Here is a 24,401-nt window from a genome sequence, read left to right as displayed (position 1 = left end):
CGCTCCACGTTGATCTAGCGATATAATCCATCGTATAAGCGATTCCTCTTCATTTTGAGTCAATTTATGACTATTGGCGCGTGTTTCTGAGCGTGAAGTTGTTCCATTAAATCGACGTTGGAGGGTTGTGCGAGAAACATTATAAACACGCGCTGCTTTATGAACGTTACGAATTTCTTGCTTTTCTAAAGCGGAAATAGCAAGTAAGATTCTTCCCTCTTGCTCAATTGAATTTCTTGAGTTTTGACGCGCTTTTGGAGGCATGGTTGGTGGTTGAAGTTGGTAAGGCAATAAAACGCGTCAAATTCTGATGATGTGGCCCATTCGCTTGTGTGGCCCACTCGCTTGTGAAATACGTTAACTTCTTAGGTAGTAACATGCTGAGATAAGCGCCCCGCGGATCCGCGGCCGGCACGCGAGGCAACCCAAAAATCCCGCCAACCCAAACCAACCCCGGAAATGCTCCTCTCCATCCAGGCGCCTGGACCTCTCCCTCCCTCAACACCCTCTCTCTCCTCCCCTTCTCTCCGCCCCTCTTCCTGCCACATCCTCCCATTGTGCAGCACACATCTTCGGTTGCGCCAAGTCTCTCAGTTAGAGTACTTCGGCCTTTCTATTGCACACCCCCAAACTCTCTCAGATCCGGATCGAAGAGATCGACAGTGACCGTGGTGTTGTTCCGCTTCCCCAACATCCGCTTCACCATACGGGTGTTACAACCGATCCATTATCCAAATCTTGGCTGGCCAGGATTGTATCACCTCTTTTCCTGACCCTAAGACGTTCGACATACGGCTGGTCGTCTTATCTTCGGCCTCTGAGTCCGGCGTTCCAGCACACCGAGTCGGCCCGAGGAGCACCGTCATTGGTGCAGCTCGTGGGATCAGATCACTATACGCCCTGCCTTATCGGAAGCATACTCTGAATGATTCGAACGATTACGGTGCCATCTATCCTTGCTGATTTGCTGTTCCAACCGCAATCATGTTGTAAGATGCCCCCCTCCCCCGGCCCTCTATGGGCTATCACCATCTTCCCGCCTTTCCCCATCCGTCTGCCTATATCTGAACACCTCTCTGTTCATCGGTTCCGCCTCGCGCTTACCATGGCCCCTTATCCGCGATCATTGTGTCTCGTACTGGCGTCGTACTGTGTGACCACGACATCGTGCCCGCTGACGTGCTAAACCAGTGTCCTACCGCCGCCGCCGCCCCGCTACACCGTCCCAGTCGCCTACGCCGCTGGGGCGTCGAATGGTATGGCTGTTCCTGTAGTGGAAACCAACAACATCATCAGTCATCCAGAGGGTGGTTGTCCGCTCCAAGTCGGTGAAGGTATGCTCAACCCGTGGCGCATCTGCCCATGATATTCCCGGTTCCTAACCTAACCAACCCATACGCCAGGCACCTACCATCTCAAGGACGATTTGCACCTAGCCACCCCTCCTCCGCATCCCTCCGAGGCACCCATCGTGAATCCCAACCCACTCGCGACCGTCCCTACCCCTCCAACGTCAGGCGTCAAGCTCTCGCTGGTGAGCATTGGCTCTCGGAATAAAACCCCGGTGTTCCCTTTGAAAGAGAGCGTGGTGGCACCTCCATTCGGCGACGGGAACCCTGCCCTGGTTGCACCGATAGTCAAAGACGGACTCAAACGACGGAAACCGAAAAACAACATCATAAAGAGCAGCTCGTCGTTCGTGTCGAGAGTGATTACCCACGAGGCTTCCACCAAGCGGCTCAATGACCGGAATCCGGAGGGCTTGTTTGCGTTCGCCAACATCAACCGCGCCTTTCAGTGGCTTGATCTCAGCTCAAAGCAAAAGGATGAACCCCTCGCCAAGATTCTCTTCACCAAGTCCCACATGTTGAGCCATGATATCAACGAGTTGACCAAGAGTGCCTCCCATATTGACGTCGTCATGGGCTCGTCGGCCGGTGACATTATTTGGTACGAACCTATCTCGCAGAAGTATGCCCGGATCAATAAGAACGGGGTCGTCAGCAACTCGCCGGTAACCCATATCAAATGGGTGCCTGGGTCGGAGAACCTCTTCATGGCTTCGCATGCCAATGGACAATTAGTGGTATACGACAAGGAGAAAGAGGACGCCTACTTTTCGCCCGAAGAACCCATCAAGTCTTCCGGCCGCCAGCCGCTGCAGGTCCTGAAATCGGTCAACTCCAGAAACCAGAAGACGAATCCGGTCGCCTTGTGGAAGTTGGCCAACCAGAAGATCACCCAGTTTGCCTTCTCCCCCGATCAACGTCATTTGGCCGTTGTCCTGGAGGATGGCTCTCTGCGAGTGATGGACTATCTGAAAGAAGAGTAGGTTCTTTGTTATTTCCAATTTCCAAAAAGCGATGCGCTAACTTCACAGGGTCCTCGATATCTTCCGTAGCTACTATGGTGGGTTAATTTGTGTCTGCTGGTCTCCGGACGGCAAATATATTGTCACCGGCGGTCAGGATGATCTAGTAACAATCTGGTCTTTCCCGGAGCGAAAGATCGTCGCGCGATGCCAGGGCCATAACTCTTGGGTTTCCACTGTGGCTTTTGACCCGTGGCGGTGTGACGAGAGAACATACCGCTTCGGAAGCGTTGGGGATGATTGTAGACTCTTACTTTGGGACTTCAGCGTGGGAATGCTCCATCGCCCGAGAGCGGTAAGATTCCTTCCTGTTCATTGGGGTGTTGCATATATCATATATGCGAACATGCAGAGCAGCTCATTTACTGACGATAATCATGCAGCACCAAGCAAGTACCCGCCAACGGACGAGCATGATCACGTCCACCTCCCAACATGCCAATCGTCACCGAGCCGATAGTTCGGGCAATCGAATGAGATCCGATTCACAACGGACTGCAGATGGCTATGATGAATACGACCATACTGTTCGTCACCCTGTGGAGCCTAGGGCACGGACTGCCCTACTTCCGCCCATCATGGTAAGTCCAGAGGTTTGTCCATTCATTAGTTCCAAGCATAGGGTAATTAATTCCAACAGTCTAAGGAAATCGGCAGCGACCCCATATGCTGGCTAGGCTTCCAGGAAGAGTCGATAATGACTTCTTCTCTTGAAGGTTTGCCTCCCACTTGCAGCACACCAGCCCTGTCACAGGAAGCTAACACAAGGACAAGGGCATATTCGCACCTGGGATCGTCCCCGGGAAGGCATTAATGACAACTACAATGGGCACGCCTCGTCCTCGGCGATCAGTGCCGGCGCTAATTCCGGATCTGCCGTGGCCGGCTCAGCCAGGGGATCCCTGTAGCCTTTGGCCCGTCCTTCGGTAAACTTTTGCACATTTGAAGCCATATATACCCCTGTGAATATATATAGTATGAGTTGAATGTCTTCTTGCATATGTACAGCACTTTTTATTTTTCGTGCGATATATATAGCATTTGCCTAATGCAATTGTGAATAACGCTGGTTTCGGCGGCCAGGTTTAAATCTATTTTTACAACTATTGTTTTATCAATTCCCCGTACCCACCTACACTATGACAAGTCATAGAGATGTACGACTAGAACATAGTAATTCCTTTCAGCCCACACAACAGTCATCGGTGTCTAGCAGTCTATGCAGGTGTTCCTAGACACGAACTCTGGCCCGACTCCTTGCATGAGTCTATTGTTTCTAGCTGCAACCCCTGCGCGAGATCGGCTACCGAACTCCATCTCACCATCCCTGCTGCATATCACAATACCAAAAAGTTCCAGATTGGAACAATGTGAATCGACGTTCATTAATGATATCACGTACATACATCGCACTTAATCTTCGTAAAATAGATACTTGACCGGACCAGCTGCGCGTCGCGTCGGCCAGCGGCAATTATAGAATAAGAAAAAAAGGAAAGTGAAAAGAAAAAGTTCTGAAAATCACTCACAACTGGGGTCGATCTGCGATCAGACCCTTCCTTCGTTCGCCCATTACAGCATCAGCGCAAACAGACCCATCATCATGGATCCGGCGGCCGGAATGGCGAGCGAGGCGGAGCCGGCCGTCGAACTGGTGGCCGCAGGGGCATTTTCAGTAGCAGAGGCTTTGGAGGTAGTGGCTATTCGCAGGGATGGGCATGTTAGTGACAATGTGTTCGCACCACGTCCGTGATGGGACTCACCCGGGATTGCGGAGTCGGAGGGAGCGGTGGTGCTAGACGTAGGTGGAGTAGAGGAGCGGTGCTTGGTGCAGGGGCGGGAAGAGGGCTTGATGAGGCGGGTAGAGCGGGTGCATGATGGAGATGGTGACGATGTGGTTGTGGTGATGGTGGAGGCAGAGGTGCAGGCAGTCTTCTTGGTGGTTGTAGGAATAGAGTCTCGCTTACCCGGCTTGGGGGGATCCGCGACTTCAGTCACATTGAACTGCTGAGATTGGCCCAGGATGCCGTTGTTGAGCTTCTCCTTGGAGACGATGTTGATCTGGTATCCCTCACTGGAAACGATGTCAGTCAGTCAAGCCGGCGGCGGGCTGGAGGTGCATCGGGCTACGCACGCGACTGGGATGCCCCAGACTTTGTCGACCCTGTAGTGGCCTTCGGAGGTCTTCACATTTTCGGCGATCTGCTTGTTAACGTTGGGGTGGCCGTTCATGTTGACAAGCTCGATGATGATGCTCTTCGGGTCGGACTCGACCGACTTCCACTTGATATCCACGGGATTGCTGAAATCAACCTGGTCGCCCTGGGAGGGACTAGTCACGGTGAGGGCTGGAGTGCTGTTAGGCAGGCGACGTTTTGTCTGGTTTCACACAACGTACCCATGGTGGAAGCCGCAAAAGCCACGATCGAGGCGAAGCTGAGGTGCATCTTGATCGATATGACTTCAACAAAGAGATGTGGAAAGGGTATCACGAAGAATCAGGAAATGGGCAGATGAAGAAGAAAGGTCTATGGAGTACTCTATATGAGGAATAAGATGGAAAAGGAACTAGATACCCAGGATTCATCGTGAGAGATCACAGAGGTCTTTATAGTCCTTGAACGGACATGGTCCTCCCCGCAAAAGGAGTTCACCATTGGCAAGGATATGACCTCCCGATTCCCTTCACAGGGCGTTTTCCCCTGCTATCTCATCTTCGATTGACCCCTTTTGGTCGTTTCTGTGCGAATGACCTGTCGGTAGGAGATAAAAACCCGACTATTCCTCCCGGACAGGTTGCAGCCACAGGATCTTGCGTCGGCGTTCAAGCGAGGGATACTCCGCCCTTCTTCCCAGCCATCTCTCCTTCTCACTCCAGCACCACCAGTAGTCCTGCTAATTGGATGATTTCAATCATGTCTACACATATCCTTGGTGACTTCGGGTAGGTAGGACAGATATCCCTGTAGGAGGACACCCCTACGAGAACACTGTAGATTGGAGTGCCCTATCCAAACATGGCACCTCTGGCTTCGATGGCTACTTTCCATTTGATGTAAGACTTTGCAAGTAGATTTCATGGGTGCTCTTGGATACGTAATTTGTGCAGCTCTAAATATAGCTTCTTAATGCGTAACGCCCAACTGGGCCAGTGATTTGAGTTCTGGGTCGTGTGTTGTCTATACCGATTCGCAGAATAGCTGTGCGGAAAACGTCCTAATCGGGCCGCAGCTAGGTCTACTTGTTAATAATAGACAAATTTGCCCTTGAAGAATAGAAAAAGTTATCTTAATGGGTGGCTGATGTGTATATGCACTAGTGTGTGGGTATAACGAATGGAGGTTGGTGCCTCAGATGGACGTGGAGCACTGAATATATATATATCTTTCGGGCGGGTCAGTTCAGATATGTCAACATGATAATCCTTAGCGTTGACTATACGGTGTAGATCCATGGACCGAACCACATCAAATGGGACGTGCTTTCAATAGTTCGGTTGATGAACATTGTATTTTATGAGCCGCCTGATTGACTTGGATGAGCTTATCACATTGCGACAGACTTCATGCTTCTTTGTCACGGTCTTCCTGATATTCATACACCATGCTCCTTACAAGTATATGGATACTGAGGAACTCATCGTATTTTCAGATTATATACCGCAATTACTTTAACGTGTTTATCTAGAAGCCTACCCAAATTTCGGCCAAATGGCATGATAATAGTATAGCTACATACGCAAGCCTAAAAAACATTTGAACCCTATACGGAGCTGTACAATGGCCTAATTCTCAGCTGCTCCCTTATCCAAGGGACTGTAATCAGAATCAGAGAGCACTGGAAAGCAACGGACGCGCCTGAACAATGGATCGTATACTAGCGCAACCCCAGATCCACCAAGTACAGTAACACTGACCAGGACAGACATTCGCATCGTAGGTAGCTCTGTGTAGTCTCAGTGCATGGCACGTGCCGTTATTCCTGGATGAAGCGATATAGTGACTGAAAATTCTCCGTTGAAAGGAATGGGCTGCACGAGGCACAGAATGAGCGTCCGTTTTCTGAAGGTTTCTACCATTCCAATTGCCGAGATCAAGGTTCTAGGGTCGCATAAGAAAAATGTTGCAAGTGAAGCCGAGGTGGTAACATCCCCATGTGCTCCGTGTCGGCGTCAACCAAATGGTCACTACATCACATACTCCGCGGGTGTCTGACCAAAGAGTCACATTGCAAAGGAACATTTCGGTCTATGCTGTAGCATTTCCCGTTGTGCTCTTTCATTGCAAATGATTAAATCACTCACAATAATGGGAGCCAAGTGCCCCTATGTACGTGCGCACTCATGCCATGTATGTCCATCAAAGATAACCAATATCTCGGGCTGATGGAGTGCCAAAGGGCAACTTTGTGGCAGCTATTATTGGTACAGGATGTTATTATCATAAATTCCACACGGGAAACCCAGTTCGAGCAGGTATTGCGGGTAGGTAGGGAGAAGGGGTGTGTCTCGAGGAGTTTGAAACGTGAGGAGGGTGTGCGAGGAATCTAGGGGGCCGATCAACCACAAATTCTGACTGCGAAGACGGGCGACGTGATAAGGTGTACCATCGATTGGTCATATGTGTCTGTCTCTGCCCGAACAGGCAATCCAAATACCACTGTACCACACCCCTTCTTCGTCCCTTAGTCGGTCTAGACACTACAGTAGCGTCATCAATTACTCTGTAACACCCTCATAGAGCATTTCGCTGCAAAACATTCACTGAGTTGTCTGGATGCCCTTGCAGATGGCACCGCCGTAGCTGAAGGAGAGAGAATGGCAAATGTCTGATTCTCCTGCAGTCACGGAGAAAATTGAGGAAGTGCTAGATTCTCTCCTCGTTGCTCGTCAAACTTGTTAAAATTGTGCGCAGAAAACCCAGGTATCAAGGAGGATCAGCTGCGCTATGGATAGGATTGTCATCGGCATGATCCGTCACATCGAAGGTGTCGTTCCTTTCCATTCTGGGCTTCCGACTATAAACAATATGGATTCCATTGACCTTGCGCGCTAAAACATATCGATCAAAAGCAGAATTTCCGCCAGTTATCATGCATTTCCTTATTGTAAGAGAATACCTCCTCCCAACTCTTCATGGATGCCCACCAAAGGAAGAAATTGGCTGGGCCTTTTCGATCGATGTTCAGCCACTAAAAGAAGTTCGGAAGATAAGCCTGTCGATCCGGTAGATCACGCATATCTCAGAAGCAAACATTGCCAATCATTCACCAACTGAGACTGTAATATGCCGCATCAGCATTCTATGTATGTAGTGGTCCCGAAGGGATGGAACGTACGCGCGGGTCAAAACAGCCGAAATGAACAGTGTTTTGCTATGCAGGAACAAATGCCGTGGCTCTGTTGATCTCCCAAATCAGCCTTAGCCTTTAAAGCCGGGTGCTTCCTTCGCTCAATTTCTCCTTCCAACATCAGACTTTCCTTTCTACTCCCTATCCCAAAGCTTCCGCTCGTTTGACTATACCAGCCTTCTCCGGACACTCCTTTTTGACTCCTTTCGTCCTTCCGATCCTTACAAAGACAGCCAATCACAATGAAGCTCCAAACCGCCGCCATTATCCTCAGCTTCTGCGCTACCACCTTTGCCGCTCCCTACCCTCAGGGCGGACAGCCTAATGCCCAACCCCAAGGCAACCAAGGCATGAACCCTTTCAGCCAAGGCCAGGGCAATGGTGGTGGCGCCGGTGGCGCCGGTGGTCTGGGTGGTATGATGAACTTTGGCCAGGGTAACAACAAGGGTGGCCAGCAGATGGACCCCTCGAAGATGATGTCCATGTTCGGTGGAAATCAGCAGAAGCCTGCTCCCAAGAAGGAGCACGGCCCGAACAACGACCAGCCCGCTCCCCCGGCTCCCGCAAAGGAGAACAAGCCTGCTAACGGCCAGCCCAACGCGGGTGGTCAGGGTGGTGGCTTTGGCAGTATGATGCCCGGCGCTGGCGGTCAGGTCGGTTGTTCTGGCGGTATGGGTAGTATGATGCCCGGCGCTGGCGGCCAGAACGGTGGCTCTGGTGGTATGGGTAGTATGATGCCCGGCGCTGGCGGTGCTGGTGGTGCTGGCGGTGCTCCTGGTGGACAGTAAGAGTCGATCTGTTTGGACCATATTTGTTTCATCAAGCCGCTTGGTTTTCGGCTTTCAGTATAATTCGTGATCCGAATTATTGTGTTTTTTAGAGAACGCTTTGTCCAGATATTTGTCGCTTGTACCATGAAAATTTGGGATTGACTCCTACGTCTTATTACCAGCGAGTACCTGTAGCTCCATATTTCAGCCTGTATTCCACCTATCGGGGACTCTTCCAGACTGTAAACAGTGGCCTGGGCAGATCTTGAATTGGCCGCCTGTGGTCCGGCGTTCACGTAGAGAAACTAGTGAATGACGACAGCAGAAGAATATTGATGGGACAGCTAGGCTGCTCGTGTCCGTATAGACCCAAGGGTTAGTTATTGTCCAGGAGGTTGATGTCGGGATAATCTACCTACTACATAGTAGTACGTAGGTAGTTTGTCTCTGTACATCCCAGCAATGCGCTAGTCCTAAATAGAAATCTTTATGCCTTAGGCATACAGAAAGTTTATCAGGATTATGTCATCCGACTTCTTCGACTCCCGCAAATCATGAGAAGCGTGACCTCGAAAGCATCATACTCTTTACCTCTCTCTATTAATGTCTAGACTTCGAAGAGATGCCCGGAAAGCATATAATATCGCGTGATCGTACAACGGCAGAATAATATCATGGTTGAAAACGCGGACTGCATATGGAGAGTGAGTTCTCTTACGACTATTGCATGCGAATGTGCACAGGTTTTGCCAGCTGACTCCTGGTTCTGCCTTGGTATAGGATCTCGAAAGGGACTATTGTCCACCTCTCGATCCCGCGTTGTTTACGGCTATTGCTACCGACTTCGATATCACCGACTCGACTCAAGTACAGCAGCTTCGCGATACGCTGGACACTCTGAAACTCTCCGCGTGGGAACAAGAAGATTTACCATTTGATCCCTCAGGCACCAGTGGTTTAGACAATACAAACGGTCTCGATACAGATGTCGTCTTATCAGAACAGAGTGTATCACAAAATGGCACAGTGCAATCTCGGGAGACCGATATTACCAGCCTTACGTCCGAGGTTTCGACCATCAGCATAAGTACAGGAAGACTGAGGGATGGTAATAATGATCGTTCGGTGTCCCAGCGCGTATCATACACTATTGGCGCGGATGGCTCCATTAGTTTGTCGGGAGCCACCGAGGAGGACAAGATCGGTTACCTAATGGAGATGTTCCCTTCAGTTGATCGTTTCACCATACAACATACACTGGGGAAGTCTAACCGAGATGTCGACCGTGCCATGGATGTTCTTCTAAATCTCACTTTTTTCGACGAGCAGCCGCCGACTGACCAAGATATCAAAGTAGCCATTCCTAAAGGCGTCGATGGGTTCGAAGAATATTCTACTGAGGATGGTATGCGGAGGAAGACTCGCAAGCGAAAACCCAAGAACAAGAACTCTCGGAATAACGATAATTTGTCACCCTCAGGCTTGGATCCTGCAGGCGTTTTTGCTTCGAGCGACGAGCCACGTGCGTACAATAAATGGGACGCGGTTCGAAAAGATGTTGAGTTTATTCATTCACGCACATCGCCTGCGTTAAAGAAAGAGACCGTCACATCTGCGTATCATTCAAGTGGCGCGTCATTACCTACGACTATTAGATCACTTGCGATGTCATATGGGCCAAAAAACGAGGACGAGATTGATGCAGACAGTGTCATGGTCGCACAAGTGGCAGAACTTCTTCAGGAGTTCCCGTCTATACCTCCAACAGTGCTTGCTGGAATGCTCAAGATCACACGGGGCTCGACTTCAGCCGTCAGTGAACTGGCCTCTGCTATGATCGCCACACCCATCGCGCTAGAGGCTTCCCAGGCGTCTGAGATAATCAAGATTACGGCTTCGCCGCTAGCTCTTGAATCGGATGATGAGCCTCCAAAGCGACGACCCACCGACTTACGAACTACTCGGGATTATGGGAGCGCAAAGAGCTTTGCGGAGACTCATTTTGCCGCAGGAGCGGAGGCCCTCTCGAAAGCGTCGGTGGCTTACCGTCGTGGCAAGTCCGACCGTTACATGGGTGGTGCGGCTGCATATTACTCCGCAGTTGGCCGTGATCATCTGGAGCGGGCGAAGCGAAATGCTGCGGCTGCGGCTGATGCATTGGTCGACTCTCAGTCTACAGCCACGATGCTAGATCTTCATGGCGTCTCCGTGCAGGACGCGGTTCGGATTACCAGCGCGAGAGTCTCCGAATGGTGGGAGGAACTTGGCGATTCGAAATTCATGAGAGGGGGTAGCAACCCAGCGCGAGGAGGCTATCGCATTGTCACCGGTGCCGGACGACACAGTCATGATGGCACGTCTCGCCTAGGACCGGCCATTGCGAAGATGCTGGCCCGTGAGGGGTGGAGAGTAGAAGTCGGTGAAGGTGTTTTGACAGTTACTGGCGTCATTCGACGTCGTTGATTTTTCTCTATCTTGGTCTTGATTTATTTTCTGCTTATTTTCTAGATACCCATGCAGCTTGCAACTGGCACTTGAGCGGATGTACACATTCGGATTTCAACTATTCTCGTCCATCTTTGGTTTATTCAACACATACATACCTGTTTTTCTTCTCGATATACATATCTTCCTCGTATATGACTGTTTCTTGGCTTTTCCTCTTTGCTGCTTGACATCTGGAGAGACGTCTTAGTGATGACGTAACGCTCTGAGCTTCAGTGATGACGCCAAAAGAGAAACTCCAAACATCCGTCGTGCGCCTAACCGAAGACTACCTACAATTTATTCTGTCACTACCGAATAAAATAGCGAACCCCGTGGTTGACTTCCCTGATGCGATTCCAGGGTCTCTCCGCAGTCCTCCGCTTTGCCTCTAAGCCCCTCAGAGATCGACCCGCATTTGCCATTACCGCCGCATCTTCTCGATACTTCCGCCGTCTGCCCCTCCCTGTATCCGGTGCCACGGTTCTTAAAGCTGCCCCGGGTATACCATTCCTGAGCTCGTTGTTTGGATCCAGTGCCAAAGCACAAAGTACTAGCGCCAATATGACCTATCCCGATCAGCGCAGCGACGAGGAATGGCGCGCTGTTCTCAGCCCTGGTTTGTCTTTCTTTACCTTCCTCTGACGGGTTCTGGTATCCCAGAATGTATCAGCATGCTAACAGGACCAAACAGAGCAGTTTCGCATTCTGCGCCAGAAGGGCACTGAACGGCCCGGCACTGGCGAATATGATTCTCATTACCCGTCCCAGGGAGTCTACACCTGCGCCGGTTGCAATGCGCCCTTGTACAAGGCGACGCAGAAGTTCAAATCGGGCTGTGGCTGGCCTGCTTATTTTGACTCCATTCCCGGCGCGGTCAAGAGACACACCGATAGTAGCTTTGGCATGGAACGGACGGAGATCGTGTGTAGCAACTGCGGTGGGCACTTGGGGCACGTATTCAAGGGCGAAGGGTTTCCGACTCCGACTGACGAGAGACACTGCGTGAATAGCATTAGTCTGCGGTTCAAGGAGGATGGGGATGGGGATGCGAAGGCGAAGGCGTAAAGAGTCCTGTGTATGTGAGGGTATGTGAGAGGATGTGAGAAGATGAAGGTTGAACTGTCGTGTACTTAAACGCTTTAAATATTTGTCTGTGATCTATCCAGTGACTATATACAGATACGGTTCATCTCAACCAGAATTATTATATACCTTGGTGGTATGGAGTTTGCGCATCTGGCACCCGCCGTCGGCCGGATCGGACGGGACTGCTGCCTGAGGCCACACCGCATCCGCCACCTGGAAACAACAACGTCCGTTTCAACTTCCTCTCCTTCCGCCCTCTTCCTCTGCCACTTTGCTCCCACCCCTCCGCTGTCGACCTGGTCCCTTTGTACTTTGGTTATGTCTCGACGTGCGACCCCGTCCCAGGCTGCTCAGAACCAGCAGACCATCAAGAATCTGCTCAAGCTCGACTACAACAAGACATGTGCCGACTGCAAGCGCAATAAGCGTGGGTCCCTCCCCCCCTCCCCCCCGGAAGACCCTCGTTCCTCTCGTCGGACATATCACAATCGCCCTACAACTATACTGTCTCTGCGACTGGGGAAATGTTAACTGACAATGGCCTCTTTCAGACCCGCGATGGGCGTCCTGGAACCTAGGGATTTTCATTTGCATCCGATGCTCCGGCATTCATAGGGGTATGGGGACGCACATCAGTCGCGTGAAGTCTGTTGATCTGGACGCGTGGACCGATGAACAGCTCCAAAGTGTTCTGCGCTGGGGCAATGCTAGAGCGAACAAGTTTGTCTCGCCAATAATGCTTACAATGTCATCGTGCGGATACTGATTGGCGTTTCATCAGATACTGGGAGGCGAAACTGGCCCCGGGTCACGTTCCGTCCGAAGCGTAAGTAGAGTCGTCTTCTGCACGCCAAGTTACCATCGATGTCCGCTACTAACGAAACCGGATGTACAGAAAGATCGAGAATTTTATCCGAACCAAATACGAATCCAAGCGGTGGGTGATGGATGGCGGAATGCCTGATCCCTCGACTTTAGATGTCGGCGATGACGACGTGGTAAGCTCAACACAGCGTCTCCTGATGCGCAATCGAGGCTGATAGTATATCTCCCACGCAGCCCCTTGCGGTTGTCCAAGAAAAGGCAAAAATCGAGCGCTCCGCATCGCAGCGAACCGCCACATCGAGCCAACCCCCCGCGACACAACGCCGCCAACAACCGGCCATTGATCTCTTCGGTGACGATGATATTGCTCCCCCGGTTCGCCCGAGCACCACCGAACCCGCCGCCCGGGCTCCGCCCAAACAACAGCCAGAGTCTGCTCACAAGCCGGCCCGCCCTGGAGACTCGTTGCTCGGGCTTGATTTCTTCGGCAGCGCTCCCCCGGCCCCTTCTAGTCGTCCGGCTAGCACAGCATCTACACCCGGCGCATCGACTGGAATGTCGCGGCCTGATCTGAAGCAGTCTATTCTGTCCCTCTACTCGAAGCCTCAGCCGGCCCCTGTTCAACATGAGCGGACGCCGTCATTCGGAGACTTGGCGTCTCCTCCGCCACAGTCGACATCGTCCTCCAACATGGGTGGTCTCACTGACGCCTTTAGTGGACTGAGCTTCCCGTCCACGACTTCGCCACCCCCCAAGCCGGCTGAGAAGCCATCCCCGTTCGCCAATCTGACGAGCTTTGCAACTACAAAGTCCACTCCTGCAGCGCCAAAGGTTTCCTCGCCCACTGCATCAGTGAGCAGTGGCGGCGGCGGGTTGTTCGAGAGTCTTACGTCTCCTACTATCCCTCCAGCGAAACCACAGTCCCGCACAACATCGATATCGTCCAACGGCTTTGATTCGGGATTCACCGGTTTTGCGTCCCCTCCGCCCACCAAGTCGAACCCGGCTCCCTCATCATCGTTGTCGAACGATCTTTTTGGCCTTTCATCTCCTCCTGCCCCCACTACGACGACGTCCCCGCCGCCGCCTCCTATGGCGTCGTCTCCCCAACAGGAGTTGAAATCCGCCTTCAATTTGAGTAACCCTGCACCTCCGGAGCCGAAACCCAGCGTCGCAACCACTACGGCGTCCATCGCAAGCGCGCTTCCAGCGAGTATAGACCCATGGGGAGGTAACGCATGGAGCACACCGGACCCTGCTCCTGCCGCACCCCCATCGTCCTCCATGATGAAGGTACCCGACACCTTGACTGCCAACGACATTGGCAGTGGCTGGGGCAGTACCAGCTCTAAACCCGCACCGGCTGTAACTGCGGATGAAGATTTCGGTGGTTGGGCCAGTGCTGCCCCGATCGCTTCGACGGCCACCACAACGACGAACAACACAAGCGCTTCGACTAAACCGGCTGGCGGGTTTGGCGGGGCTGATGATCTATTTTCTAATGTCTGGGAGTAGGCTGTATATTGCTGCTCGCCTTTTACTTTCTTATTCTTGTTCCACCAAATTGCACATAGTTGGTGTTACATAATAGACTTGAGCGCCAGCTCGCAATGTAATTGTTTTCATCTTACGTTTCTGTTTTTTCACCTGGATCTTGGTTCTTAGCATGGCATGAGCTACGGGATTCGGACTGTAGATACTGTTACTCGAGAGCATACCGGATGATACCAAATACTGCATTGCAATTGTGCCATACCGCGCCAGTTCCGATTAGGGTATTTTGTGGTGCAGTACTCTCCGCGATGAGCTTTGTATATGATTGAATTAATATTGTGATCGTCATGAATATCGTACATAAAAACTGTGGCAGCTCCTTGCCGAAAGAATGCAAGAGACAGTAGTATCAAGAGGGCATTACAAAGAAAACAAGTAGGGTCAGGGAACGAAGAAAGAGACCTATTACAAAGACATCTAGCACATGAGTATCGGGAAAAATAACAAAGAATTGTCGTATTGGAGAGTACAGGAGGGAAAAATGGTCATCTCGGTACATACGCACGTACATAAATAGATATCCGCGGGAGAAACCTTAGACCAGATGCCGTACACTCGAGGCATCATCATTATGTGACGCAAACTCCTGAGATACGATAGTGGTGACTTTGATCTCGCCGGGGGGAGTATGCGCGCCGGACTCCTTGCTGCTGGTGCTGTCGGCGCGGGTGAAGGTCTTCATCTGGTAATCGGGCAGAGGGGCGCCGATGGAGGTAGAAGTTTGGAAGTTGTTGGTGAGGTTATGGGTGCTGCGGCTGTGTCCTGGGTTGTTCGTCTTGCTGCGGTAGTTGTAGTTGTAGTTTGCGCTGCGGGTGGAGAGGAAGCGCGGCAGGAGGCGGGAGATGAGGGCGCGCATGCTGGGGAGACAGGCGCAGATGATGGCGACGTTGCATTCTATGGCGGACCAAGTGGCTGCGCCGGGGTTGTCGTCTAAAGGACATGAGTTAGATTTTGTTTGCTAGCTTTCAAAGTGTCTTTGTCTTGGGGAGAGGTTGGGCCAAGGGTAATGGGGTTTGACGTACAGGTTGGGTCGGTGGAGTTGGAGATGACGAGGAGACTCTTTAGACGGAGGATACTTGTGACCAAGACGCTGTGAGGGGTCGATTAGCGTGAGGGTAAGGGGTGGATGAGGATGTAGAAGAGCTCACAATGCACCCAGGGCAAAGACGGCCATCAAGGCGATTTTTTGCCGACGGGGGATCTGGAGGTTCTTGAGGACCGGCATGGGGTAGATCAAGATGAGGATATCGGTGAAGATGTGAATGGCCGAGTTGGAGAACCAGAGGCCCTTCTTGTCCAAACAGAAACCAGAGACAGTAGGATCCCAGAACTTTTCGAGGGGGAGACAATTCAGCCAGGCGCTGAGGATGGTCCATGTTCCGTACACGCCGAGGAAGCCGATTAAGCACCAACAAGCGAGACGCATGCGGGGGGTCGAGAAGACACGTTTGTACTGCAGCAGGATCGAGGCCTTGGTTACGATCAAGCTCGTCTGGTAGATGGGAACTGACGCCCAGAAATACTACATATTGTCAGCAGATGTTAAAACGACAACACCGGCATGGTTGTCTTGCGTACCGTCATTTGCTTAACATAAATGTCGTGAGGGATGAGTTTGAAATGCTCTCCCATGAGATATCGAACCTCTGCGGGAGTGGCGTCAGTATGGTTATGAGCCTCAGCCATATCTGAGATGGCGTTGCAGGGGGGTTAAGCCGCGCGAACCTTGAACGAAAATAGCAAAGAAAGCCCAGGTGAAGGCCTATGTAGATGGCTGGTCAGTAACCGTCGCCTTTTCGCCTTTGCGGTTAGACTTACAAGCGAGATCAATATGGTCCAGTCATCTGCACCCATCTGCTTCACTACAAATGCGCGTGTGTAGATGCGGAGAAAGGTGAGCACAGTGGCCAGGCTTGTGAAAATCGCACTGACTGTGAGTGCATGTTGGCCTCGCGGCGTCCCTATAGCCATGATGCTAGGGAGATAGGACAAGAGAGGGAAAAACTGTCAGGAATCAAATAAAGAGTGTTCTCGATGCATGGGCATATGTTCTTGGATTGTAAGGCTTCAGTGTTTGCGTAGCCGGTTAACACATTTTTCATAAAGAGTGGACGTTCAAGGATGAACGGGGAATGGGGTATACATGGGGGAATAATAAAAGCACAAAGCTTGACAGGCGGCAAGTCCTAATCTGAAGGCGCCCGAGGGTCAAATAGGATGAATGTGAGGGTAGGACGGAGAAATAGGCGCAAACAGTCCCAATAATGCCATTCTAACGGATCGTCATTATTGGATACGCTAGTCTGAACAGGAACGGTCCAAGATTCCGAATTAACCATACGACGTAGAACGAGTGACCAATTTGGTAATGGCTTATCAGGAGATAGAAGATGCTGGTCCTTGGGGTCACATACTCGCAGATGTGGAGATCGTGGTGGGGGATCCCAAGCCTGTTCGCTTCTGGGTAGAGGATACTGAGCATACTCCGTGAGGGAGGAATCCACGTGTACTGCAAGGACCCTCGCATTGTGAGCCGACATTGGCTCATGGCGAATGCTAAGCGGGGACTTGCAGTTCCAGCCCATGGACCCAGCAATCTCCCGGCCCCTAGACCGCTGCTTGATGAACGCCGTCCCCGGGTACGGGAACTATTCAAACTCCAGACAAACTCGTATCATTGAAATGCGACTATTGAAATCCTGGGATGGATGGTGGATCTTAGGCGTCCGGCTATGTGGGAAGACCTGAAGCTCAAAAAGATTGCCTATGAAAGTCTATATTCGGGCAAGCATCCCGGGTCTCCCGTCCCTGTGGCCTGTGAGCCTTCTGTATTGCGTGTTCTGTCGGTAGGGCAATCTGAATGGGCATCTGTCAGAGGGGCACCCACATCGGCGTGCGTCAAGTTTCGGCGGAGACAGGCCGTCAAAGTCAAAGCGATGAGGTCAAGTCGGAGGGAGCTCCGTTTCAGGAGTCCCTGTCACGCTTTCCCGGCTGGACGGGTCTGAACGATCCAACACGATCCAATGACATCCTCTAGTAAATCGATTTAGGTAAGGTACCTTGCCGCTGTGGGTCCAACGGTGTCAAGAGCAAGGATTCCGCATTGTTCATTTGTGAATGGCTTTGTTCCAGAAAACTAGTGCAAAGCCCGCTGTGGCAAACCATGGGCCGAGTGTCTTGTCAGGCTCGAGAACGCAGGAGAGAACCAGGGACTTGGCCGAGGGGAAACCTCCACTACTGGGACTCAGGGGACTAATATTATAGCTATGGTGCTGGTGGAGAGTGAGATGTCTCTGGCTTTGACCCAGATTTTGAAACTTTCGGAACGGCCGTGACACCTGAGGGAGGAGACGCGCAGACTCCTTGCAATGCATACCTCGTAAGGGCATCATCGACCGTTCGATCCCTGGTTCATTGTCTGCAACGAACGACTTTGATAAATTGACGCAGATCACCACCGCTCGGCAGGACCGGGTAAAAGGATCGGGCTGCGAAAGTCAATGGCAGGCATTGTCCGCCAAGTCTTCACCTAGCGTACTGTAGCGTCGGTGGTGGTTCAGAACAGGATAGAGATACCCCACCCGGAGAATTAGAACAAATAGATTAGTGCTGCCGATCGCTGTCCATCCGGTCCCAAATACTTAGGTGGCAGGGCTCCCTTCGTGGACATAGCGAGCAACGCTACTCCGTATGTGGTGGGTTAAATCGATGATAGACGGGCAAAATGACGTGCGGAAGTGCGTCTCCGAATTATCTCCCCCTGATGACCGATAAACGCCCCCTTGCGAGAGACATGCAAGAAGGAAGGGTAATCCAACGTCGCACGAAAAGAGCTGACGGCACAAGGTTGATTGTTGTTGAAGATCGCTGAAGAATTCCCGTCCAGGGGGTGGTCGCCTCGTTCCTCAGGCAGAACCCTCCCTAAACCCTAAGCAGTCGATGGAGCATGCTCTCCATAGCAGATTCATGGCCTGTTCAGAATTCTTTTTCCTTGTATCGTGATATTAATGAAGTCGTAGTCTAGAGTGGGCTTTTCTGCAGACTTCCTGGCCAGTTTAGTATGGCAGATGAGTCAGCATTGCCCTCAACAACCCGTGATGGACAAATATGGACCTGATCAGATCACGATCCTTCTGCTGCCCGCATCCAACAGATGACAGCCCAATTTTGATGTCCAAGTCCGGCTGAAAAATGCGACCCGTACGATTCTGTGTTCCACCGCAGTATATAAACTAACCCTCTAGCCAAGAGTCCTTCCATCAGGGCCCCGATGCAGAGGGCGGCACTATCGACCGAGGCAGCCTAATTATTGCTACGTCGAGATAATAATACGGGATCTTGACTTTCCCCAGAATTGGGTCAGTGGAAGGGGCTCTCTGATCATGGCTGAAGATCACACAACACGGGCCGGGACCGGATCGACTTCCAAGCCCTCTGTTCGACTGACCTGCGAGCTGTGTCGCCAACGGAAGGTTAAATGCGACAAACTTAACCCGTGCACCAATTGCCAACGACTGGGTGCTACGTGCGTCCCGGTCGAGCGAGCACGCCTGCCCCGAGGACGGTCTAAGCGGGCAGCCAACGAGCCACCCGGCGATGAATCGGTCCTGCGAGACCGAGTCTCCCGGCTCGAGGACCTAGTGCGCCATATGACAGAAGGAGACGGCCGTAGCACAGAAGCACAACGCCCATCGCCCAGTAAGGAGGCTAAAAATGTAGATTCTCGAGATCCAGACTCGTCACGTACGAGCTCATATTGGCGAGATGCCTCGAAACGGGTAAGATTGTCGACATCCAAAAGAAGCTGTGATCAGACTTATCTGTAGGCCTTTCTAATCACCGGAATTATAGGCACCAGATACAGATGTTCATGCTTCGTCCACTGGATATATGCGGCTTCTATCAATGCCCAGCAGGCCGTCGACTGCACTGAGCCCACCAGTTTATCAGACAGGCACTCTCGAGACTATAGAGTGCGAGAAAGAACTATGTCGGCTTTTCCTCGAGAAAGTGGATCCATACTTCAAAATTCTCCATAAACCCTCATTAAGCATGTTCCTGCTCGCCGGGAAGCCCTATCTCGACTATGAGCCAGGCCATCCCGCGCCTACAGCGTTAGCATACGCTGTCTACCATGCCGCAGCCTGCAGTCTCCGCGGCGTGGAATGCAGTCGTATCTTTAAAACACATAAAAGCGGCCTGGTCGATTTCTACCGGCAAAAGGCTGAATCAGCATTAGCCCGGGCAGACTTCATAATATCCAACGATCTCACCGTCTTGCAAGCCTACGTTCTCTTCCTTGTGAGTCTTCCAGCCCTCCGGCGCCCCAGTCGACGTACAGGCATCATCACTGACCGCATCGACCTAGCTCGCCTCCCGAACGCAAGACCAAAGCCGACGAGTCTGGACGATGTTGAGCATGGCACTCCGCATCGGGCAAGCCCTGTACCTCCATCGACCAGAGCCCCCTTTCCCAGTGCGGCCATTCGAACGCGAAATGCGCAGGAGACTATGGGCCGGGATCGGTTTCCTCGACGTCGAAGCATCCCTTGACCGCGCCTCAGAGCCAATGATGCAGTCCAGCTGGCTCACATCACACTCACCCCTAAATATCAACGACAGCGAAATCAGCTTCGACATGGAGAGCGCCCCCGTCCAGGGTTCCACGGGCTTCACAGACATGACCTTCACCATGATCGTGCTAAAGGCGCAATGCGTCTCGCGACTTCTCACTTTCTCGAACTTCATGGAAAACACAGCCAACTCGATCCTCGAACGACAGCACCTGGTCATCGGCTTCCAGCAGACAGCGTCGCAGCTGCTCCAGCACGCCCAACCGGATCGAATCCCCTTCCACTGGTTCACGAGAGCCGTGGCTGAGTGTACAAACTCCTCCATGCAACTAATCACCCTGCGGCCGTTGCAGCGGATCCCGGGGTTCGTCCCTCCGCCCGTCCGCGGCGACCGTCTCCTCCAGATCGCAGTGGACGTGCTGTTGAAGTCTGACAGCCTGCGCAACGATCCTCGTGCGGACCCGTGGCAATGGGTTGAGTATGCGTTCGTCCCCTGGCATCCGCTCGCCGTCGCGCTCGCCGAGCTCTGCGAGTGTGACGATCTCGCCCTCATGGAGAAATTTTGGGCGCCTGTTCAAAAGGCCTACGAGAGTCTGGGCGGTCTTGTTGCCGACTCGCGCAAAGGAGCCTTCTGGAAACCCCTGGAGAAGATGATGAACCAGGCTGAAGCGAAGAGGGAGACGCTTCTCGCTAAAACTGCCATGGGCGGGTACGCGGACATGGGGTTTGGAGCTACCAGCTCGTCACAAGTGCCTGCTTGTCCGCAGTCGGATGTCCGGACATCGTTGGCCCCTGCCCCCCCTCTGGGCCAAAATAGTAGCGTTTATGTCCCTCCGGTCTCTGATGCGGCCATCTCGGAGGCTGACGTGTTTGGCGCCTGGCCGTGTGTATGGGATGCGGTGGACTTCGGTAATGCAGGAATTGAGAATGAGATGTCCTGGCTGAACTATGAAAACTTCATCGGAGGGCTGTCGGAAAACATCGATTACTCTTTGTTATTCCGTGGTTGACACCAGCCTGGTCCCTTGTTCTTACTATGTAGGTCTACAGTGCGTCCGCGCTCGACATACTGCAGGGTCTATGTCTACCTTGATGATCATCTTGCTGGTAGATATTTACCCCGGTAAAGCTACATGATCTATATAATACATTGTAATAGAATCAAGTTCGATATTATTGTAGAAAACAGAAAGGGAAACAGGCCACCGAATCTACCTCATAAACCCAGACGCCACTTGGTTCAAATCACCGAGTCAGACCCCCGCTGTTTTTAACAATCCTTCTTTCGTTTTATCTGTGGAAAAAAATGACGCCAGATCTGCAACACCAACGTGACTGCATGAAGGGGTTACAAGAGAAAGGGAAAGGTAGAGACATCACACCATGTAAGAGATAAAGTAGTAATAAGAGAAAAGCCAGGGTATTCGTACAATATGTGGAAAATCGGTCAATAATCATGACAGAGTTAAGGAAACCATAGAAGAACGACCGAAGACGGCACTTTCAGTAGTAGTCCTCTCGTTCTATTGTCATGATTAGCTCGGTGAGTTCCTTGCGCAGGGATCGGTTGCGATCCCAGATCTCGACGATCTTCGGGCGATGGCTAAGGAACACAGCTTTCTTCCACGAAAGCCCGTTGAACTGGGGCGCAATGCCGTTGGGAAGATTCCTTGCAAGATTGCGTAGCACCAAGGCAGCCTTGTAAGCCACCCCGACTGGTTCGCCTCTCTCGTTAATCGGAGTGTCCATGTAGAACCATTTGCGGACAATCCGTTCTTGGAGAACAGCACGCTTCGAGACTGGGGGCTCTGCATCAGCAGGGCGCTCTTCAGGTAGATGTGACGATACATGACCAGCAACCATCGCGGTGTTGGCGCTGGGACCGGACGCCCGGAACTTGGTACAGTTATCCCAGAGACAAGTGTGGATTGGCGATTCTGCCTTGTCCAAGTTGTAGTGGCCAGGGGCGTCGGTCGTGGACAAATTCATATGGTCCGAGAAGACATGATTGCGGAGATCAGTCGGGGTAGTGAATGCGCGCTGACAAGACTTGGATTGGTTCGAACTGTCTGCCCATTTGCAGTACAAATACGGGAATCCTTGGAAAGTGTAGGCCGTTTCTAGCGGTCTGATGCCCTTGATGATAAATCTGGTCGACGCGCCTGGGCCATTGATGACCTGAGCCTGCGCGTTGGTAAAAGTGGTGCTGACATTTTTGATAAACTCCGCCGCAGGGAGGACACCACCTCCGGGGACTCGAGGATCGGCGAACCGGCTCTGGTACGCTTGCCACAGAGCGATTTGCGTGATCTCGCACTCTGCGTCTTCAACAAAGCAGCAACGAAGCCAGCGGGAACTCCGCTCAGGCTCCGACAGTTCCATCAGATCCTTCAAGAGCTCGGCAGGAACGTGAGGAATTTCCGAAGGCGGTGGGGCGACCTTTTCTTCTTGTAAGATGGTCTCCTTCTTGCTTGGTCGCCCATCGTGAAGTAGCAAGGCAACCATCCGCGGCACGAAAATGGAAGGCAGACTGAAGATATCCATCATGTTCTCGATATTCTCGCTCGAGAGCGTATATTGGTACCAGAAGTCAAGCGCCCCGCTCAGAATATCCTTATCCAGGTCCAATAACGTGTGAAAGTACAGCTGCTGCAGGGTATCTTTCGAAATGCGCTCCATGGCCCGGTTTGCATCCGGTTCATTTAGTTCCGTTGAGAAATGGGTCAAGGCCCAAAGCGCGCGGACGACATGTGCGCGGTCAGGCGACTCAAGCAGGTTGAGTAGAGAAATCCACAGCGGGTCCTCCGAGTCCGTTCGCATAAATTTCGTCACTTCCTCCGCGATGTCCAGGGCGTCATTTCTGATCTCGTTCAGGCGAGGTTGGTTGGGCAAATTGATGAGGATGACCAAAAAATCCCTCAGCAGACCTTTGGCATAACGTGATACGTAGAATGCGTTTTCCTTCAACAGGACCATGTTTCTGAGAACTAGCGTGGCCTCCTTGACATTCCGGAGACGGTGGTTGAACTCGTAGGTCTCAAGGGTATCCTGCGGCAGAGTAACCGGGATCTTTTTGATCTTCTCCAAGATGTCCCTTGTCCCGTGGAGCGAGTTCAGCACATTTACACGGTCAGTAGGCTGTCTGAAGTCGTACTGCAGCTCCCATTTAACACCGGTGCAGAGAATGGAGACGTCAATGGCCTTTTCCATCAAGGTCTCTGCGAGCAACGGAAAGCCCTCGAACTTGAACTTATCCCACCGTTGGTTGGATATTTGGACAAGGTGATAAAGTGCGAAATCGACCTCATCTGATATTCCGGACTGCAGACCGTAATGCGCTCGCTTATAGATGTGGTCCGCTGCGGAGGATCGTCAGTTGTTGTTGGGAAAGTGGAAGTCAGGAATGGGCAAGGTGGGCCACGTACACTTCGGAACCTCGAGATATCTAAGCGGGAAATACGGGTCATAGAAGTCGGGCTGTTTGGCTGTCTTTCCTCTATCATGCAGGGTAGCAAAAAAGCCTGGCCTGTTTCCCGGTGTCGGCACCTCCCGCGTGGACATTGGGACCTTCTGTTCCCGCCCGTCCCAGTGGTCAAGATGAGGATGAGGGCTGTTTGCATTTGCTGATGAGTTTGAATGGGAGGGAACCATCGCCGCAGGTTGTGGTGATTGATTTGAATGGTGCGACCGCCGGGCAGGTGCGGTGTCGGGAACGAAGGGCTGATTTGCCTTAGGGGCACTCCGCAAGCCCTCTGTCGATGGTTAGTAGATGGTACCAGACGTATTAAGCCACATAATCCGGACACTCACGTCGGAGGGACGACCGAGGAGTAGTGTTACTCATGGTGGAAGAGCCAGGTACAACTGGTCGTATGTTGGTACTGGAGCTTCGTATCGTCAATCACGCCTCCCTGGAATAACTCGACGAGGCTGATAAAGACGATGTCCAATATCAACGGAACACGCCTCTGGCTTGGTAGACGCCGAGATTGGAGGGTATTCCCAAGGGAGAACGCGATGATCAGACGCGAAAGGCCGTGTCGATCGATTATTTCCCTTCTATGGAATTTCTCTATCGGTCGCCGACACGAGTGACGCGAATAGATCGGCCGTTGTAAGGAGTGATCAGTCGTTCGCAAAGCTCGATGGGATCTCGTTCCGGGGAAGACAACGGTATCAGGGCGATGCAGAGCTATCGGAAGTTGGCGAAGGAAGAAGATGCGACAGCGCGAAAACAAGGGTTCCACGTGGTACGGCTCAGGCGGAGGGATTGCGACGCAGCTGCGCGAGCAAAGGAAAGTGCGAGCGGTAAGTCGGATGGGAGAGTGAGCGTCAATGCCTTCGTTGGGCCCTCGGGGGCTCTTGGAACAAGCTGATCACGATCGG

The 24,401-nt window shown here is 52.1% G+C and overlaps 9 protein-coding genes across 9 annotated transcripts; 5 read left to right on the top strand and 4 right to left on the bottom strand.

The window, feature by feature from the left end:
- Positions 1-482: 482 nt before the first annotated feature.
- Positions 483-3,448, top strand: BDV59DRAFT_174779 (WD40 repeat domain-containing protein). Its single transcript, XM_073689130.1, has 7 exons — positions 483-989; positions 1,192-1,334; positions 1,404-2,328; positions 2,381-2,666; positions 2,755-2,952; positions 3,012-3,087; positions 3,146-3,448. The coding sequence occupies exons 1-7, from the start codon at positions 985-987 to the stop codon at positions 3,277-3,279; spliced, it is 1,767 nt and encodes a 588-aa protein (XP_073550011.1). The 5' UTR covers positions 483-984; the 3' UTR covers positions 3,280-3,448.
- Positions 3,449-3,896: 448 nt separating this feature from the next.
- Positions 3,897-4,818, bottom strand: BDV59DRAFT_200486 (GPI anchored serine-threonine rich family protein; the record flags this gene model as incomplete). Its single annotated transcript, XM_073693590.1, has 5 exons — positions 3,897-3,913; positions 3,967-4,071; positions 4,135-4,445; positions 4,506-4,719; positions 4,770-4,818. The coding sequence occupies 5 exons, from the start codon at positions 4,816-4,818 to the stop codon at positions 3,897-3,899; spliced, it is 696 nt and encodes a 231-aa protein (XP_073550010.1).
- Positions 4,819-7,040: 2,222 nt separating this feature from the next.
- Positions 7,041-8,471, bottom strand: BDV59DRAFT_174778 (uncharacterized protein). Its single transcript, XM_073689129.1, has 2 exons — positions 7,709-8,471; positions 7,041-7,649 (listed from the first exon to the last, which is right to left on the bottom strand). The coding sequence occupies exon 1, from the start codon at positions 7,983-7,985 to the stop codon at positions 7,716-7,718; it is 270 nt and encodes an 89-aa protein (XP_073550009.1). The 5' UTR covers positions 7,986-8,471; the 3' UTR covers positions 7,041-7,649; positions 7,709-7,715.
- Positions 8,472-9,071: 600 nt separating this feature from the next.
- BDV59DRAFT_162082 (Smr domain protein) lies at positions 9,072-11,139 on the top strand. The gene is made up of 2 exons (XM_073687573.1): positions 9,072-9,194; positions 9,271-11,139. The coding sequence occupies exons 1-2, from the start codon at positions 9,165-9,167 to the stop codon at positions 10,951-10,953; spliced, it is 1,713 nt and encodes a 570-aa protein (XP_073550008.1). The 5' UTR covers positions 9,072-9,164; the 3' UTR covers positions 10,954-11,139.
- BDV59DRAFT_162083 (peptide-methionine (R)-S-oxide reductase) lies at positions 11,140-12,173 on the top strand. The gene is made up of 2 exons (XM_073687574.1): positions 11,140-11,593; positions 11,669-12,173. Exons 1-2 carry the CDS (start codon positions 11,326-11,328, stop codon positions 12,040-12,042), a joined length of 642 nt encoding a protein of 213 aa, XP_073550007.1. The 5' UTR covers positions 11,140-11,325; the 3' UTR covers positions 12,043-12,173.
- A 153-nt stretch (positions 12,174-12,326) lies between these two features.
- BDV59DRAFT_174774 (stromal membrane-associated protein) lies at positions 12,327-14,696 on the top strand. The gene is made up of 5 exons (XM_073689128.1): positions 12,327-12,490; positions 12,615-12,783; positions 12,845-12,889; positions 12,959-13,061; positions 13,123-14,696. Exons 1-5 carry the CDS (start codon positions 12,382-12,384, stop codon positions 14,401-14,403), a joined length of 1,707 nt encoding a protein of 568 aa, XP_073550006.1. The 5' UTR covers positions 12,327-12,381; the 3' UTR covers positions 14,404-14,696.
- Positions 14,697-14,977: 281 nt separating this feature from the next.
- On the bottom strand, positions 14,978-16,413 carry BDV59DRAFT_200481 (putative integral membrane protein; the record flags this gene model as incomplete). The annotated part of the gene is made up of 6 exons (XM_073693589.1): positions 14,978-15,372; positions 15,465-15,532; positions 15,591-15,964; positions 16,021-16,088; positions 16,168-16,204; positions 16,261-16,413. 6 exons carry the CDS (start codon positions 16,411-16,413, stop codon positions 14,978-14,980), a joined length of 1,095 nt encoding a protein of 364 aa, XP_073550005.1.
- A 2,169-nt stretch (positions 16,414-18,582) lies between these two features.
- BDV59DRAFT_162038 (Zn(II)2Cys6 transcription factor) lies at positions 18,583-21,272 on the top strand. The gene is made up of 3 exons (XM_073687572.1): positions 18,583-19,220; positions 19,294-19,743; positions 19,811-21,272. The coding sequence occupies exons 1-3, from the start codon at positions 18,825-18,827 to the stop codon at positions 21,023-21,025; spliced, it is 2,061 nt and encodes a 686-aa protein (XP_073550004.1). The 5' UTR covers positions 18,583-18,824; the 3' UTR covers positions 21,026-21,272.
- On the bottom strand, positions 21,272-24,009 carry BDV59DRAFT_162030 (putative chromatin remodeling complex subunit (Rsc9)). The gene is made up of 3 exons (XM_073687571.1): positions 23,826-24,009; positions 23,441-23,767; positions 21,272-23,374 (listed from the first exon to the last, which is right to left on the bottom strand). Exons 1-3 carry the CDS (start codon positions 23,857-23,859, stop codon positions 21,519-21,521), a joined length of 2,217 nt encoding a protein of 738 aa, XP_073550003.1. The 5' UTR covers positions 23,860-24,009; the 3' UTR covers positions 21,272-21,518.
- Positions 24,010-24,401: the final 392 nt, after the last annotated feature.

Source organism: Aspergillus ambiguus (genome assembly GCF_047715705.1).
Source record: "Aspergillus ambiguus strain CBS 117.58 unplaced genomic scaffold BDV59scaffold_8, whole genome shotgun sequence".
In the NCBI taxonomy this organism is placed as follows: Eukaryota; Fungi; Ascomycota; class Eurotiomycetes; order Eurotiales; family Aspergillaceae; genus Aspergillus; species Aspergillus ambiguus.
This window is presented reverse-complemented; position numbering and strand designations above follow the sequence as displayed.

What these genes read in the sequence shown, in the direction of transcription:
- BDV59DRAFT_162038 (XM_073687572.1), top strand. Translation starts at nt 18,825, where the DNA reads ATGGCTGAAGATCACACAACACGGGCCGGGACCGGATCGACTTCCAAG. An exon ending in GGCGAGATGCCTCGAAACGG is followed by an intron (nt 19,221 to 19,293) that starts GTAAGATTGTCG and finishes CCGGAATTATAG; the next exon opens with GCACCAGATACAGATGTTCA. An exon ending in AAGCCTACGTTCTCTTCCTT is followed by an intron (nt 19,744 to 19,810) that starts GTGAGTCTTCCA and finishes GCATCGACCTAG; the next exon opens with CTCGCCTCCCGAACGCAAGA.
- BDV59DRAFT_174774 (XM_073689128.1), top strand. Translation starts at nt 12,382, where the DNA reads ATGTCTCGACGTGCGACCCCGTCCCAGGCTGCTCAGAACCAGCAGACC. An exon ending in CGACTGCAAGCGCAATAAGC is followed by an intron (nt 12,491 to 12,614) that starts GTGGGTCCCTCC and finishes GGCCTCTTTCAG; the next exon opens with ACCCGCGATGGGCGTCCTGG. An exon ending in ATGTCGGCGATGACGACGTG is followed by an intron (nt 13,062 to 13,122) that starts GTAAGCTCAACA and finishes TCTCCCACGCAG; the next exon opens with CCCCTTGCGGTTGTCCAAGA.
- BDV59DRAFT_174778 (XM_073689129.1), bottom strand. Translation starts at nt 7,985, where the DNA reads ATGGCGGCGGTTTGGAGCTTCATTGTGATTGGCTGTCTTTGTAAGGAT.
- BDV59DRAFT_174779 (XM_073689130.1), top strand. An exon ending in TCCGCTCCAAGTCGGTGAAG is followed by an intron (nt 1,335 to 1,403) that starts GTATGCTCAACC and finishes CCCATACGCCAG; the next exon opens with GCACCTACCATCTCAAGGAC. An exon ending in ATGGACTATCTGAAAGAAGA is followed by an intron (nt 2,329 to 2,380) that starts GTAGGTTCTTTG and finishes CTAACTTCACAG; the next exon opens with GGTCCTCGATATCTTCCGTA.
- BDV59DRAFT_162030 (XM_073687571.1), bottom strand. Translation starts at nt 23,859, where the DNA reads ATGAGTAACACTACTCCTCGGTCGTCCCTCCGAC. An exon ending in TCCTCGGTCGTCCCTCCGAC is followed by an intron (nt 23,768 to 23,825) that starts GTGAGTGTCCGG and finishes AACCATCGACAG; the next exon opens with AGGGCTTGCGGAGTGCCCCT. An exon ending in ATATCTCGAGGTTCCGAAGT is followed by an intron (nt 23,375 to 23,440) that starts GTACGTGGCCCA and finishes GATCCTCCGCAG; the next exon opens with CGGACCACATCTATAAGCGA.
- BDV59DRAFT_162082 (XM_073687573.1), top strand. Translation starts at nt 9,165, where the DNA reads ATGGTTGAAAACGCGGACTGCATATGGAGA. An exon ending in ACGCGGACTGCATATGGAGA is followed by an intron (nt 9,195 to 9,270) that starts GTGAGTTCTCTT and finishes GCCTTGGTATAG; the next exon opens with GATCTCGAAAGGGACTATTG.
- BDV59DRAFT_162083 (XM_073687574.1), top strand. Translation starts at nt 11,326, where the DNA reads ATGCGATTCCAGGGTCTCTCCGCAGTCCTCCGCTTTGCCTCTAAGCCC. An exon ending in GCGCGCTGTTCTCAGCCCTG is followed by an intron (nt 11,594 to 11,668) that starts GTTTGTCTTTCT and finishes AGGACCAAACAG; the next exon opens with AGCAGTTTCGCATTCTGCGC.